At 44.4% G+C, this 16,680-nt stretch overlaps 1 protein-coding gene across 6 annotated transcripts in view; it reads left to right on the plus strand.

The window, feature by feature from the left end:
* mybpc1 (myosin binding protein C1) overlaps positions 1 to 16,680 on the plus strand; it is a 145,042-nt gene that overhangs the window by 60,690 nt on the left and 67,672 nt on the right. For 4 of the 6 annotated variants that reach the window (XM_048549406.2, XM_048549404.2, XM_059652575.1 and 1 more), the window contains 3 exons: positions 4,845 to 4,886; positions 5,817 to 5,921; positions 6,786 to 6,934. In XM_048549406.2, coding sequence (XP_048405363.1) covers positions 4,845 to 4,886; positions 5,817 to 5,921; positions 6,786 to 6,934 — 296 coding nt within the window. The remainder of the gene's footprint in view (positions 1 to 4,844; positions 4,887 to 5,816; positions 5,922 to 6,785; positions 6,935 to 16,680) is intronic. The other 2 variants (XM_048549408.2, XM_048549409.2) reach the window with 1 other exon arrangement.

Consider the following 16,680-nt stretch of genomic DNA (forward strand, 5'->3'; position numbering starts at 1 on the left):
TGTGAAATTTAAATTAAATGAGTATTTGGAGTTAAGAGTTTAATGATGACCATGTATCTGTTGCCAATTTTCGGAAAAACCCATCTGGTTCACTAATGTCCTTGATGGAAGGAAACTGCCATTCTTACCTGGTCTGGCCTACACGTGACTCCAGACCCACAGCAATGTGGTTGACTCTTAACTGCGCTCTGGACACTAAGGGATTGGCATTTAATGCTGGCTCAGCTAGCGAAACCCACATCCCATGAACACACAAAATAACAAAAAATTCCCTCACTGGATGAGCTAGATGGGCTGAGTTCACTCGCAGACCCAAACCCCACTCTGTGGGAAACTCCATTGCCACGTGTAAGAAATATTGCACTGATATGGGTCGAATATTTGCTCTGGCATTCTGAGATCACTGGCATGTGACATTATTAGGAAGTCACTTTCTAGCTGCATGGAGATGAAAAGACGAGCAACATTTCTACCCCCATTGAGAATCTCATGCCAGTTTTGATGCTGTCACTTGTTCCCTGTGACAGATGAAATAAAAATCGCACTTATATAGCCCCTTTCCTAACCACTGGACATCTCAAAGTGATTTACAATCAATGAAACACATTTGAAGTGGTCGTCACTGTTAGAACAGAGACAGTCAGTGGGAGGGACTGCAACCTCCCTCCAACAGCAACGTGATCAAAAGCAGATAGAGCTGGATGAACACACCAGGCCAGACAGAAGAAGGGTCCAGACCCGAACGCCAGCTTTCCAGCTGCTCTGATGTTGCTTGGCCTGCTGTGTTCATCCAGCTGTACACCTTGTTATCTCAGACTCCTGCATTGGCAGTTCCTACTTTCTCTGGTAATCAAAAGCATCCGTTTTTGATTGACGCTGACCAAGGGATAAATATTAGTCAGGCCTATGCACTCCAGCTGTTTTTCAAAGCAGTTCCATGGACTCTTCCTGTATCCACCTGAGAGGGCAGGCAGAGCCTCAGTTTAAGATCTGTCTGAAAGGTGACATCTCACTCAACACTGAGCAAAAGTCAGCGACCTTTATGGTCAGGATCTCAGGAGCACAAAAGCTGACGTTTCGGGCCTAAACCCTTCATCAGAGAGTCGGGTCCAGGAGTAAACCCAGAGCTGTCGTACTCAGAAGTGAGTGTATTATTCACTGAGCCACAGCAGCCTGCATGCCCATTCTCCTCTGGTCTCTCTTATTCTCTCTCTTTTATTACTTCATTCTCAGGACATGGCCATCGCTGGCAAGGCTGGCCGTTATTCTTCATCCCTAGTTGCCCTGAATTCTTTGGAGCAGTGCCTTGTTTGGCCACCTCAGAGGACAAGTAAGAATCAGCAATGGTGACATCACATGCGATTACATAGGAACGAGCAGAGCATTTGGCTCTACTAGTCCATACTGGTAGTTCTTCATCGGTTGAACCCTTTCCCATCTTCCTTCACCTAGGTCTACCATCTGTTCCTTCTACCTCATATACTCATCTAATTTCCCTTTAAATGCAGTTGCCTCAGATATCCCTGTGGGAGGGGAGTTCCAAATTCTCACCAGTTTTTGGGTGAATATGTTCCTGCTGATTTCCCTGTGGGGCTTCTTAAAGTGGCAGCTTTTGGCTTTGCTCCTGCCCACAAGGGGGACCATTCTGTCTGCATTCAGTCCATCAAAACCTTCAATCATGTTAAAGGCTGTGTTAGATCACCCCTCAGTCTCTTTTTCTATAAGAAAAGAGAGCCTCTGCTTGTCAAACCTTTCCTGATGCATAAACCCACCCATTTCTGGCATCGTCCTCATAAATCGACCCTATGCCCTTCTGTGGCTCTAAGTCTTTTTTATAATATGGCTGTTTAACGTATGGACTAGGCTGGATAAGGCTGGTTTCTGGAAAGAACACTGGCTTTGTCAACAATCCAACATGTACATGGCCAACAACAAAAACAGAAGTTTCTGGAAAAGCTCAGCAGGTCTGGCAACATCTGTAATGAAAAATCAGAGTCAATGTGTGAAGCTGGATGAACACAGCAGGCCAAGCAGCATCTCAGGAGCACAAAAGCTGATGTTTTGGGCCTAGACCCTTCATCAGAGAAGGGGATGGGGAGAGGTTTTTTTTTCCATCTCCTCTCTGATGAAGGGTCTAGGCCCGAAACGTCAGCTTTTGTGCTCCTGAGATGCTGCTTGGCCTGCTGTGTTCATCCAGCCTCACATTTTATTATCTTGGATTCTCCAGCATCTGCAGTTCCCATTATCTCTGATCAGAGTTAATGTTGTGGGTCTGGTGACCATTCCTCCAAAATCATGGTAGCTCGGCTTTTCCTAGCAACCATCAGTTCTGAGGAAGTGTCACCAGACTTGAAACATGAACTCTGATTTCTCTCCACAGGTGCTGCCAGACCTACTGAGCTTTTCCAGCAACTTCTGTTTTTGTTCCTGATTTACGAGCATCCGCAGTTCCTTCAGGTTTAGTGCACATGGCCAACAACAAAAACAGAAGATCCTGATGCCAGTTTTTCTTAAACCCCTGAATCCTCACACCAATTTCAAATTCCCATGCTAAGGTTTAAGCGCAGACTTGCTGTTAAGTTGGTTTTTTTGGGCCTTTGTACTAGCTCAGGCCAAGCCTCTAGGGAACTTTTGAATATCATTTGTTGACAATGACAGGAAAGCTACAGAGCATCGTGTTCTGGGATAAACATGTTCTGATCTTCTAGCATAGTACACATACATGACTACTGAAGTCACAGTTACATAACAGCCTATCTCAGAGGCTCCTCTGTATTTTCATTTAACCCTATTTCTAAACGATCCAGTTGATTATTAGTCCAAGCCTCTGGATCAATGATCCAGTAGCATTGTCTCTAACTGCCTGGATCCTCTATATTCTCTGATGGGACATTAAGCCAAAGCCCCATCTACTCTCTCAGATGGACAGATAGCATCCCCACAATGTAATTTTGAAGACAGTTGAGAGTGTCCTGATCTCCTGGCCAGTTTTTGACCTTCAAAGAACATTATCGACGTCTGGTGTTCTGAGCAGGAGTGGTATCAGATTCAAGGTGTTGGCCCTGCATCTCTCTCCACAGACACTGCCAGACCTGCTGAGTTTCTCTTGCACTTTCAATTTTGTTTTTATTAATCATTACTAAGCACAGATTAGCTAGTCCTTATCTCGTTGCTGTTTCTTTGGTTTGCTCAAATTGGCAGCTCCACCTAATTTTAGACAATGTGAAAACAATTAAGAGGTTGTGAAATGCTTTGGAGAGAAATGAGGAAATGGAAGATACTATTACAAATACAAGCATGTTTCTGGCAATCACTAACTAATAATGATTAGTAAGTATACAAAATATTCCCAGATTTCTTTCTGTTAGTTTCAGTCTGCTGAGACATGAGTAACGCTGTCGTGGTTGGCATTTACTTCATACTGTTAGTTTCCCAGAGGTTTTTGAGGAGTGTTCATACCTTGAGGGGCTTGTTAAACCCTGTTAGAAAGTGTTTAAGAGTCAGGATTGCATTTAGCCTCTAACAACTGGAAGAGCTGGGCTTTCAGAATACCCAGTAGATTATGTCAGTATCTGCCAGGACACCAAAGATGAAGGAAAGTTCCAGAAGAGTGTAGAATAAATGACACACTGCTTCCTTTGATCCAAGGACATGAGCAGCAAGATAGCTCAGTGGTTAGCTCTGCTGCCTCATAGTGACAGGGACCCAGGTCTGATTCCACCCTCAGGTGACTGTCTGTGAAGAGTTTGCTCTGGTTTCCTCCCACAGTCCAAATGCCAGATTGCCCGTCATGTCCAGGGATATATTAGCCAGGTGGATTAGCCATGAGAAATGTGAGGTGACAGGGATTGAGTGGGATGCTCTAAAGAGAACTGCTGCAGACTCAATGGGCTAAGTGGCCTGTAGGGATTCTGCGACAACCAGTTCCTTCAGAGAGGGCAAAACAGGAAAGAAATTGAGCTCTCTGATGAAGGGTCTAGGCCCGAAACGTCAGCTTTTGTGCTCCTGAGATGCTGCTTGGCCTGCTGTGTCCATCCAGCCTCACATTTTATTATCAAGAAATTGAGGTTGAGGGTAAAGATGTCTTTTTTTTTGCTCACTAGGTCCTCTTTGGTTCTGAGGTGAGTATTTGGTTTTGGGTATTTTTAATCAACTTATTCAAGAGAGGTCAGGAGCCAGAAGGACTTGAACCTGGTCCTCCTAGCCCAGAGGCAGGGATATTACCACTGTGCCTAAAGAGCACCCAGAGCATTATTTTAACCAAGTTGTATTGGCATATTGTGACACACCTCTGGAACAGGGGAGGCTTGAACCCAGGCCTTCTGGGTCAGAGATGAGGACACTACCATGATCACACAGTTCATGGTTACCAAACTGTCAGAGTATTCCTTCCTAATTAGGATTGCCAGCTTCCTAGGTTTGGTTGGGAATCTTGAGGAGTTCAAGATTAATTGACAGGAAATTGTTGGGAAAAAGAAAATTACGTTTAAAAAATAAACTTGTACATTGTTTATACAAAATTTGAGACACTTTCCCCCTTCAACTGTGAAGCAAATGAGAGATGATGTAAAATTGTGTGAATAATGAATGCTAAAGCAAACACGAAAAATTCTGGAGAAATTACCAACAGGCTGTTTGCTTTGCTGTACCATTGGGGAGATGGATGGGACATGCCAATGAACCAATTGAATGGGCACAAGGTGGCACAGGGCGCTTCACGTGATAGAACCTCCAGGATCACATCCAACTCCAGGGTTGGCAGCCCTCCCTCTAACCCGTGTGAATGCTGGAATTTCCTGTGTTTCTCAAATCGTCACTTTGACCACTCCCTGTTTTCAAAACAGATGAAAAGCCTTCCGATTCTGCATTGGCCAGGAAAGACTCGGGTATGTCTGCTTCTGAACCACTTGACATGGCACCTTCACCGCATTGTCAACGAGCATATCAATGCATTCAAAATGTCTCAGCTATTTTTGATTCCCACCATATGCTGTCTTATAGCAGTGGTATTGCTGTTCATGGAGGAAAAGCAGATGGCAGACAATTCTGAGATGTGCTGGTGCTGACAGAGTCTGTCAATGAGACCTTAGTAAGAACTGGAAGCCTGTGTAAACGGGTTGGAGAAGATCTAGGTTAGGCTAAAGTTACCATAGTCCCACTCTGTCATGAGACAATGGTGAGTTTAGCCTGAGGGGCACCGCACCACAGGAGAGGGGCAAGGTTGAGAAAGTGGTGACCATGGTGAGGATCAATGAGGGCACAGGAGGGGATAGTCCATTGCTGCATTGGAGCTCAGCACCCCAAATTTCTAGCTCCTGGCCCTACTCGAGTTCCTCACCTCCACTTTGCAAAGCCCTCATCCACAGCGCCCTGCAAACCCAGCTGCCATCTCTCTCCCTGAAACATTTGGCAACTTGCCATTAAATGACAAACAAACCTGTAGTTCATCCTCGACAGAGAATTCCTTGCTTTGTATTTGGGATAATAGAATGCATCGATATCTGTGTTGACAATTGCTGTATGACTGGTGTTGTGTGAACATCAAACATCTCATTCAGGGCACTGTAACAATAACATGATATGGTCCTTTCTCAAACTCATTCCCTTCAACCACAATCCCATAAGTGTCACAATCCATAACCAACATTCCCCTGAATGCAACAAACTGAAATTGTGTCCAATCCTAAAGCTAACCTGTATTTAACACAGTGGTTTGAGGAGTTCAGAGTGAACAAAACAGACAGGACTATCTCTGACTGGGCCTGTGAACAAAATTCTGATCCGTGCCTTTTGGTTTTGTTTTTCTTGACGGACAGTATGGTCCTGTGGCGAAGCAGCTACAGAGGAACTTGCTAAACTTGATGATTCGACACGGTCCACCCTGTTCATCGAGAAACCTCAGAACGGGACCGTCACTGTTGGTGAGTTTCCAATCTCGGGTACTCGATCAGTACTAAATAACTCTGGGGGAGAGGAGTCGTGTACCCTGTTGGAGTTGATGGGGAGACACTGTCCAAAAACAAGTTCCTTTGTTCTGTCCAGAGATTAGGTTTTTCAGTCATTTGCTGCAGTTACTTTATTGGTCTTTTAAGTATTGTTCTGGGTATCTGGATTGTAACCATTTTCATAGGCCAAAACCCTAGTAACACAATCCAAGGGAACATCAATTCTTTTGTCATCAAATTTCCATGTTTTTCTACTGAATGAGCAGAATGTTGAATATTTGACTTGTACTCTGATCAACTACAATGTTAATTGTCCTGCAATTTCTGTTCGTATCGTGTCCTCCAAATTTGATCCAACACCCCTTGACATTGCTATCTGCCAAAAATCTATCAATCTCTCTCTCTTGAAAATTCCAGGTGATCCCCAGCATCCAGAGAATAAAGAGGGAGAGAATTCTGGATTTCCACATCCCTTTGTTTGAAAATAAGGCATCCTTAAGTTTTTATACATACATTGGAGGGTGTCAAAGTGAAACCTGCCTTTTCCTTTACTGTTATCCATTCATTGAGCATAAGCCAGGGGAAGTATTCCTGGCCAATTGTTCCTTCCATAACACAGTGACAATGAAATCCCCTATGAACACAACCAACAATTGACCTCATAAAACTGAGCTTAGAATGGGATCTTCTTTGTCATCGCTGCTCAACTGTTCATGGTGTCAATGTGTTCAGACATTGAAGAGCTCATCATTGCCAGTGAATTACCAACTTGAACTACCATGGAGAAAGCTGGTTTTTGAACTTAACTTTTTAATCAGGTTGCTAATGCTCTCTTTAAAGGTGAGGATATCTCTTTTGTGGCAAAAATTGAAGCCAAGGACCTTTTGCGGAAACCAAACTGCAAGTGGTTCAAGGGGAAATGGTTGGACCTTGCAAGCAAAGCCGGGAAACATCTGCAGCTGAAGGAATCCTTTGACAGAAACACCAGGGTAAGGAACACCTATTCTACTGAAGTGTTTTCTTGCTTCTTTTTTGGTTAACCTCTCATCAAGCTCTTGCTCCCTGGTTTCAGTTAATGGAGTTAATGGTCTCTGATCTGGAACTTCCAAGGTAAGCTTGAGGATTCGGGGTCTCTCACTGGACGGTGGGTGTTTCTGATTGGTCAGTGGGTCATGTGGGGACACGTCCCTCTGCAGAGTCTTGGCTTCAAAGTCTAGGCTGGTATTCCCAAAATATAGCAGAGGAATGCTGGAAAAATGGAGGTACTGTCCTTCATTGTCTTGGGCACTGGGCTTTTACACCATCCATTCCCTCTGCTACTCCTCCACCTCTGTCAAAAGTATAAAATAACCTATTTTCGAATGCCTTTCAAATTCCAAAGAAGAGTCATATAAGATCCAAAGTGTTAACTCTGTGTCTCTCTCCACAGGTACTGACAGACCTGCTGAGTTTCTCCAGTTATTTGTTTCAGTTTTCCAGCATCCATGGTATTTTGCCTACAGTCTCCCTCTCCCCTTCCAGGTGGCTTTAAATGGTTCCATTATTTTGAAGGAAGTCAGGAGCGTTGTCTCCAGTGTCCTCCCGATCTTCATCCATCAATAAACTAGACCTAAACAGTTACTTGGTCATCGTCACTTTGCAGTTTATGAGGTAGAGTCATAGAGCTGTACAGTATGGAAACAGATCCTTCAGACCAACTCGTCCATGCCAACCCAGATATCCCAAATTAATCTAGTCCCATTTGCCAGCATTTGGCTCATATCCCTCTAAACCCTTCTATCCCTCTTATTCATGTACTCTTCCTATTCACGTACCCATCCAGATGCCTTTCAAATGTTGTAATTGTACAAGCCTCCACCACTTCCTATGACAACTCATTCCATACATATATCACCTTCAGTGTGCAAATGTTGCCCCTCAGGTCCCTTATAAATCTGTTCCCTCTTCCCTTAAACCTATACCCTTTACTTTTGGGCTCCCCCCACCCCAGGGAAAAAACCTTGGCTAGCTACCGTGTCTATGCCCCTCACAGTTTTATAAACTTTTATAATATCACTCCTCAGACGCTCCAGGGAAAATAAGGCCAGCCTATTCAGCCTTTCGCTATAGCTCAAATCTTCCAAACCTGGCAATGTCCTTCTTAATCTTTTCTGAACACTTTCAAGTTTTGCAATATCTTTCCTATATCAGGGAGACCAGGATTGCACACAGTGTTCCAAAAGTGGCTGAACCAATGTCCTGTACAGCTGCGACATGACCTCCTAACACTTTTCCACAATTTTGAGAAGATTTGTAGCTCAGGTTGAGGTTCTGGATGTGAGTTTGCTCGCTGAGCTGGAAGGTTAGTTTTCAGACGTTTCGTCACCATTCTAGGTAACATCATCAGTGAGCCTCCGACAAAGCGCTGGTGTTATGTCCCGCTTACCATTTATCTGGTTAGGTTTCCTTGGGTTGGTGATGTCATTTCCTGTTCTTTTTCTCAGGGGATGGTAGACTGGCTCCAAATCAATGTGTTTGTTGATGGAGTTCCGGTTGGAATGCCATGCTTCTAGGAATTCTCATGTGTGTCTCTGTTTGGCTTGTCCTAGGATGGATGTGTTGTCCCAATCAAAGTGGTGTCCTTCCTCATCTGTATGTAAGGATACAAGTGATAGTGGGTCATGTCGTTTTGTGGCTAGTTGATGTTCATGTATCCTTGTGGCTAGCTTCCTGCCAGTTTGCCCAATGTAGTGTTTGTCACAGTTCTTGCAAGGTATTTTGTAAATGACGTTCGTTTTGCTCGTTGTCCGTATAGGGTCTTTTAAGTTCATTAGCTGCTGTTTTAGTGTGTTGGTGGGTTTGTGGGCTACCCTGATGCCAAGGGGTCTGAGTAGTCTGGCAGTCGTTTCTGAAATGTCTTTGATGTAGCGGAGTGTGGTTATGGTTTCTGGGCCCGTTTTGTCTGTTTGGGTTTGTTGCTGAGAAATCGGCGGACTGGGTTCATAGGGTACCCATTCTTTTTGAATACGCTGTATAGGTGATTTTCCTCTGCTCTTCGTAGTTCCTCTGTGCTGCAGTGTGTGGTGGCTCGTTGGAATAATGTTCTAATGCAGCTTCGTTTGTGGGTGTTGGGATGGTTGCTCCTGTAGTTCAGTATTTGGTCCGTATGTGTTGTTTTCCTGTAGACGCTGGTTTGAAGTTCCCCACTGGCTGTTCGCTCTACTGTGACATCTAGGAATGGCAGTTTGCTGTTGTTTTCCTCCTCTTTTGTGAATGTTATGCCAGTAAAGGGTATTATTGATGGTCTTGAAGGTTTCCTCTAATTTGTTTTGTTTAGTGATGACAAAGGTGTCATCCATGTAGCAGACCCAAAGTTTGGGTTAGATGATTGGCAGAGCTGTTTGTTCGAGTCTCTGCATTACTGCCTCTGCTAAGAACCCTGATATCGGACTCGAACAAACAGCTCTGCCAATCATCCAACCCAAACTTTGGGTCCGCTATGTGGATGACACCTTTGTCATCACTAAACAAAACAAATGAGAGGAAACCTTCAAGACCATCAATAATACCCTTTACTGGCATAACATTCACAAAAGAGGAGGAAAACAGCAACAAACTGCCATTCCTAGATGTCACAGTAGAGCGAACAGCCAGTGGGGAACTTCAAACCAGCGTCTACAGGAAAACAACACATACGGACCAAATACTGAACTACAGGAGCAACCATCCCAACACCCACAAACGAAGCTGCATTAGAACATTATTCCAACGAGCCACCACACACTGCAGCACAAAGGAACTACACAGAGCAGAGGAAAATCACGTATACAGCGTATTCAAAAAGAACGGGTACCCTATGAACGCAGTCCGCCGATTTCTCAGCAACAAACCCAAACAAACAGACAAAACGGGCCCAGAAACCATAACCACTCTCCCCTACATCAAAGACATTTCGGAAATGACTGCCAGACTACTCAGACCCCTTGGCATCAGGGTAGCCCACAAACCCACCAACACACTAAAACAGCAGCTAATGAACTTAAAAGACCCTATACAGACAACAAATAAAACGAACGTCATCTACAAAATACCTTGCAAGAACTGTGACAAACACTACATTGGTGGCTAGCTTTCTGCCAGTTTGTCCAGGATACATGAACATCAACTAGCCACAAAACGACATGACCCACTATCACTCGTATCCTTACAGACAGATAAGGAAGGACACCACTTTGACTGGGACAACACATCCATCCCTGGACAAGCCAAACGGAGACATGCACGAGAATTCCTAGAAGCATGGCATTCCAACAGGAACTCCATCAACAAACACATTGATTTGGAGCCAATCTACCATCCCCTGAGAAAAAGAACAGGAAATGACATCACCAACCCAAGGAAACCTAACCAGATAAATAGTAAGCGGGACATAACACCAGCACTTCATCGGAGGCTCACTGATGATGTTACCTAGAATGGTGACGAAACGTCTGAAAACTAACCTTCCAGCTCAGCGAGCAAACTCACACCCAGAACTATTCCTCAATGCACTGACTAATAAAGGCAAGTGTACCAAACATCATCTTCTCTACTGATGGTCATGTTTCAGATTTTGCAACAATTGCTTCACGTTCAAAAAATACTTCATGGGCAGCAGTGTACCTTGGGATGTGGAACACAGCATGTTATAAATGCAAGCCTGTCTTTTGTAGAAAGGATGTTGGCACTAATTGGTTAATTGGGTCCTGATTAAACTGGGTGTGGCAGTGAACATTTCAGCTTCCGGGACCTCATGTTATGCTTCCTTCCACTGGGAGGCTGAGCTCCCAATCTTAACACAGTTGTAAGAGATCATTAATAAAAACTGAAAGAACTGCGGATGCTGTAAATCAGGAACAGAAACAAAGTTGCTGGAAAAGCTCAGCAGGTCTGGCAGCATCTGTGAAGGAAAAAACAGAGTTAACGTTTTGGGTCCGGTGACCGTTCCTCAGAACTGGTTGCCATCCCTGACTGCCTTTAAACAGGGTGTGTTGCTCAGCCATTTCAAAGGGCAGTTAAGAGTCAACCACATTACCATGGGTCTGGAGGGATCTGTTGTCAAATCACAGAAAATTAGCATGTTGTATCAAACAAAAAAGATAACAGCTCAGATGCTGCCCCCAGTGTAAAGGGTTTACAGGGCTAGAGTAAAGAAGTCAAATAACAATAACATTAGCTGACACCCCGGGGGTACAGCCGGTTCTGCTATAACCTGGTTCTTCAATGCAAATTGGCTTTAATGCAGTTTGAAGAATTTAGACCGCTATTCGCAGAACATGAACTTTCCTTTCAGTTCTGAGGAAGGGTCATGGGACCCGAAACGCTAACTCTGTTTTCTCCTTCACAGATGCTGCCAGACCTGCTGAGCTTTTCCAGCAACTTTGTTTTTGTTCCTGATTTACAGCATCCGCAGTTCTCTTGGTTTTTATTTTGTGAACTTTCCTTCCCCTGTATTGGCTGTAACTGATTGGATTCCAGTCCCATTGATCTAAAAGGCACGGCTATTGTGTGATTTCCTTATAACGTGGGAACGCACGAGAATGGAACTACCGTGTTATATCAGAAGCGACTGTAGTTTGCCCACTTTTGGTTTCCTTATTAAAGGAAGGATCTATTTGCCTTGAACGCAGGGCAATAAAACTTGCACATGCCTATTTCAGGGATGAGGGATCCTACAGGTTGTTTTGAAACACTTGACAGGGTGAATGCTGAGAGCATGCTTCCCTTCATGGGACAGTCTAGGACCAGAGGGCATAGTCACAATTTAAGACTGAAATGAGGAGAAATTTCTTTTCTCAGAGGGTTGTGTGTCTTTGGAACTTCTTACCACAGAGAGACCTTTGGGCGCAGTGGGGGCAGGGGCCTTGTGTATACTTAAGGTTGGGATGGACAGATTCTTGATCAGTCAGAGATTCAAGGGTTACAGGGAAAGGGCAGGAAAGTGGATGTGGGGAATGTTAGATCAGCCATGATCCTACTGAATGGCAGAGCAGGCTCGAGGGGCTGAATGGCCATCTCCTGCTCCTATTTCTTATGGTCTGTGGTCTTAAGGAGCAGATTGAGTAGACTTGGTCTAAATCCTTTGAGGTGTAGAAGAACAAGAGGCGATCTAATTGAAACATGTAAAATTTATAAATTGCTCAATAAGAAATTATTTCTGCTGCCTAGGGAGCCTAAAATTCAGGGTCACAGTCTCACTATGAAGGGATCACCTATTTAGGCTTAAAATGAGAAGAAATTCAATACAAAACCTAGAATGAAAAACTAGCCTCATGGCAACATGTGACCATAGTCAGACATGGGGTGTAGGGGTCAGCAGGAGAGAGAGGAAGGGGGGAAAGTTGTTGGGCTGGGATGGAATAGAGGGAGTTGGATTGGGAGGACAAGTGTGATGTGAGGTGGGGGGACCTGTGGAGGCGATCGCAGAAGGGAGACAGACAGGGAGATAGAGGAGGAGGGGAGCTCCTGGACCCTCCCTGTGCCACTCCCTCCCAGGTGCTGTGCTTTCCTTGCCCCCCCAACCCCCCACACCCTCCAAATCCCTGGCTTCTAGTCCCTCTTCTCTTCACAGGCTGGCAGCTGCCCCTATCGCTCCCACCCTCACTGAAACCGCCAACTCGAAACCTCACACATGCTCAGTTATGTATCTGACATCACACTAAGGCCAATGTGATTGGCCAGGCATGTTTTGACTTATGTAAACCCACGCTGACTATATCTGACCCTTCACTGTTTTCCAACTGCTCAGCCGTTGACTCTTTTACGATAAACTCTAGCATCCTCTGACTAACTGGTCTGTAATTGCTGGCTTTCTCTCCGCCTCTCCTTTTAAATGGAACGGTTACCATCCAGCTACCTTCCAGGATCTCCAAGGGGACTGTGCTTCACGACTTCCAGATTGCTTAGTGCCTGGGATTGTTGGGTATATATGGTTACCAGGTGCTGTAATAAAATCTCATTGAAATCTTCCCTACAATGTGACCGGCATCTCAACGTTACATTCCTGAAGCTAGATGTCATGGCGTGATAGTGGCAGATCATCAGACTGCACTGCATGGAAAGGATCTATCAGACCTTCACCACGTCCCAACCCCTCTCCTGTCTCATTCTGCCAACTGTTGTTGGCATGGTAGCTGATGTGGTCCAGCAATGATGTTCGTTGTTCTGCTCTCCCTGAGGATAGTCCCTCTGTGTCTTGGGAATGATGGCTTTTATCTCAGAGCCTCTATTGGGCTTTCAACAGGATTTGAACTTGCCAGCTCGCTGACCACACCACCCGCAGCAGCATTCCCAGGGAATCTCCCAGGATGTCATAGAAGTCTGCAGCATGGAAACAGGCCTTCAGCCCAACTTGCCCATGGTACCCAGTTTTCACAACTGAAACTAGTCCCATATCCCATCCGTGTGTCTTCTTAACCGATAAAATTGTATTCACCTCCACCACTACCTCTGGCAGCCCATTCCAGACACTCACCACCCTCTGTGAGGAAAAGGATTGCTCCCACCCCGGGCTCTCTTGTATCTCTCCAAAAAAGTTGCCATAGTCCCAGAGGACCATCAGGCCTCTCTTAGCTCAGTGGGCCCATTGTGCAGGACGTGTGTGAATGGATGTCTCATTCCTTCTCTCCCCGCTAATGGAATTTGGATTGGAATCTGAACAGGCTGGACCAGATTCTGCCCCAATACCCAGACCCCACTCCAAGCTCAATAAGCAATGGGACCTCTCTTTCAAATCTCCACCCCCCCCCCCCCCCCACCCCCACTACCCATTCTCACACCCCCAACAACTTACCCAGCCAAGCCTGGCAGCCATTGCTTCCATTCCTATTGTCACCAAGTGGATGGGTGCCAGGGAACAAATGAGACTGTGCGTCACCTCAGTGACAGCCAAAGTGAAATTGTAGATCATCTTCCAGTCTTGTCTAAGCAGTTGCCTCAATCCCTATGGGAATCCAGCGATTCTAATTGTGTTTCATGCTTGTACAGCACAGTATTCAAGAGGTCATACCTTTAGCTATTTACAACACTTCTCTGTTTTCCAGATAATCTCCAGCGGGGTTCATGTTGTTGTGTTTTATTCTCAGCTGTTGATGTGACAGACCATAAAAGGGCCTTTGGAATTATTTTACCAAGGGATAAACTGCAGACATACTGGACTATTTATAAATGAGTTGCAATGCTGGTGTCGTTGACCAGTTTCTTTCCACACATATTGTGGAATATGTTCCCAATTTCACCTTGTGAATGTTATTCTTTTTAGAATAAAATCCCGATTTGTTCCATGAACCCTGCTCGCTGGTTGAACATTTCAACGTAGGAGCAGAGAGAAGCATTTCAGTACACCCCCTCCACTCTGTTCAGTATATGTTGATATAGAGCTTTTACAGCATAGAAGGAAGCCCTTCGGCCCATTGTGCCTGTACCTGCAATCAATCACCTATCTACTTTGGATCCACCTTCCAGCTCTTGGCCCAAGCCATGTGTGCTATGGTGCTTTGAATGATTGACTTCTTAGACGTCTTGAGGGTTCCCACCTCAGTATCATTCTCCTGAAGACTTTCTACTTCAGTCGTCTGCTCCAGTGATTTCTCCAATTTTCCCTTAAAAGTTCCAATGGCCTTTGTTATGGTCACAGCCTGATCCCTGGTTGGATCCACAACATATCGTTCTGAGAAACTGTCTTGAATATATTGTATGAATTCTTTACCCCCCACCAATCTGACTATCTCAATATCCATGAAGATTAAAGACCCTCCCCCCGCCGAGGATTAATGTGCAGCCTTTTTACGTGCCCTCATTATCCCCTGATTTATTCTCTGCACTACTGTATAGACACTGTTGGAGGGGCCTATACAACACTCCCTCCAGTGTCTCTTTCACTGTTTATTTCTCACCTCCACCCGTATAGAGTCTACACCTTCTAATCCAAGCTCATTTCTTGCCATTGTACTTATTCCATCCTGTACCAATGAAGCCGTCCCACCTTCCTTTCCTTCCTGCCAGCCTGTCCCTTCAAAAAGTCACATACTCCTGAATATTTACTTCCTAACTTTGATTTCCTCGTAACTATGTTCTGTAATAGTTATAAGACCATACCCGTTATCCTATGTTTAAGCCATTAATGTATTTATTTTGTTCTGAATACCACATGCATTCAGTAAACAGCCATTAATTTGGTCTTTTTAACTATTTATTCCCTCCTGACCCTAATGACTCCTGCTTTTCTATGTTTATCTTCCTCCCTGTCCAACTCTGGGTATCATTGATATGGACCAGACCAGATACTCCTGAAGATATTTTGAGAAGATAGCCTAGACTCTAACTTTTTCTTGTTTTAGAGATAGATGTGAAGTGCAATGGTCCAGATAGGATGCGACTGGCCAAGCTACTCCACGTTAAGCAAAACACAATTTATTTAAACACTATAGTTAAAATACAAACAAAAGAAAGAAGAATTTAGAATAATTTAACTATTGGAAAGCTTAGCCAAATAATAGATACAGCATCTATCACTAATTCATGGTTCTAGTATGGTAATGTGCCATAAACACACCCCTTGGAAAAAATGACAAATTCAGTCAGATTCTTACATGCAGTTCTCCAATCCAGGAGGAAGAAACACCAAGAGAAGGTTCAGAGAGAACATCGTTCACTGAAGCTCTAACTCTTCTGAGACCCCAAAGGCTTCTGATGTTACCGAAAAAAGCCAAAACCCAGAAATCTGGATCTGCAAGAGCTGGCCACTCCCATTCAGGCTGCTTCCATTGTTCCAACATTTAAAATAAAACCCAAGGCCTCACAAGTTGTTTACTTCAGTCATCTTCAGTAGCCAGTTCCACACCACTGCCTTACAACCTGTCTTCAAAATAAAAGGACAAAATAGCCATTTAAAGTAGCAGCATTGTCACACCTTTATGTAAATGGCTGACCTGTAATACTGCCATTATCCTCAGGCTTTGTAAGCCAGATGTCTCCTCTCCCAAAACGTCACTTCCTCCAATTAGTTTAAAGCCGTCTGTACAGACCTAGTTATTCAGTTCTCCAGGACGCTGCTCCCAACATGATTCAAGTGGAGCTCATTCTACCAGAACAGTTCCATTCTAATGAAGTCGTGTTGTCAGTGCCCCACAAATTGAAAGCTGCTCCAACTCGACCAATCTTTGAGCCACACATCTAACTCCTTGATTTTACTTACTTACTCTGTGCCAGTTTTACTGCTGCTCTGGTCCGCTAAGTCTGTAAGACCATAAGGTGTATGAGCTGGAGAAGGCCATTCAGCCCACCAAGTCTGCCATTCAATGAAGTCATAACTGATCTGATGATCCTCAGCTCGACTTTTCACCATAGCCCTTGATTCCCTTACTGGCTAAAGCTGTCTATCTCAGCCTTAAATATTCTTAACGACCCAGAGTTGATGTTTATAATCAAATTTGATGCAAGATGACTCCTTTTAGAACTGAATTCCAAAAAAGGGTCATAGTGGACTCGAAATGTTAACTCTGTTTCTCTCTGCACAGATGCTGCCAGACCTGCTGAGTTTCTCCAGCATTTATGGCTCTGGGTGCTTGGTTTAGTGGTAACGTCGCCGGGCTAGTTGGCCATAGCTCAGAGCTAATGTTTTGGGAATTTGAGGTCAAATCCCATTCTGGCAAAGTTTGGATTCAATGCAAAATCTGCACCTAGTCTAATGGTAATCATTGTTGTAAAAATGAATACA

The sequence above is a fragment of the Stegostoma tigrinum genome, chromosome 18, assembly GCF_030684315.1.
Source record: "Stegostoma tigrinum isolate sSteTig4 chromosome 18, sSteTig4.hap1, whole genome shotgun sequence".
Classification (NCBI taxonomy): Eukaryota; Metazoa; Chordata; class Chondrichthyes; order Orectolobiformes; family Stegostomatidae; genus Stegostoma; species Stegostoma tigrinum.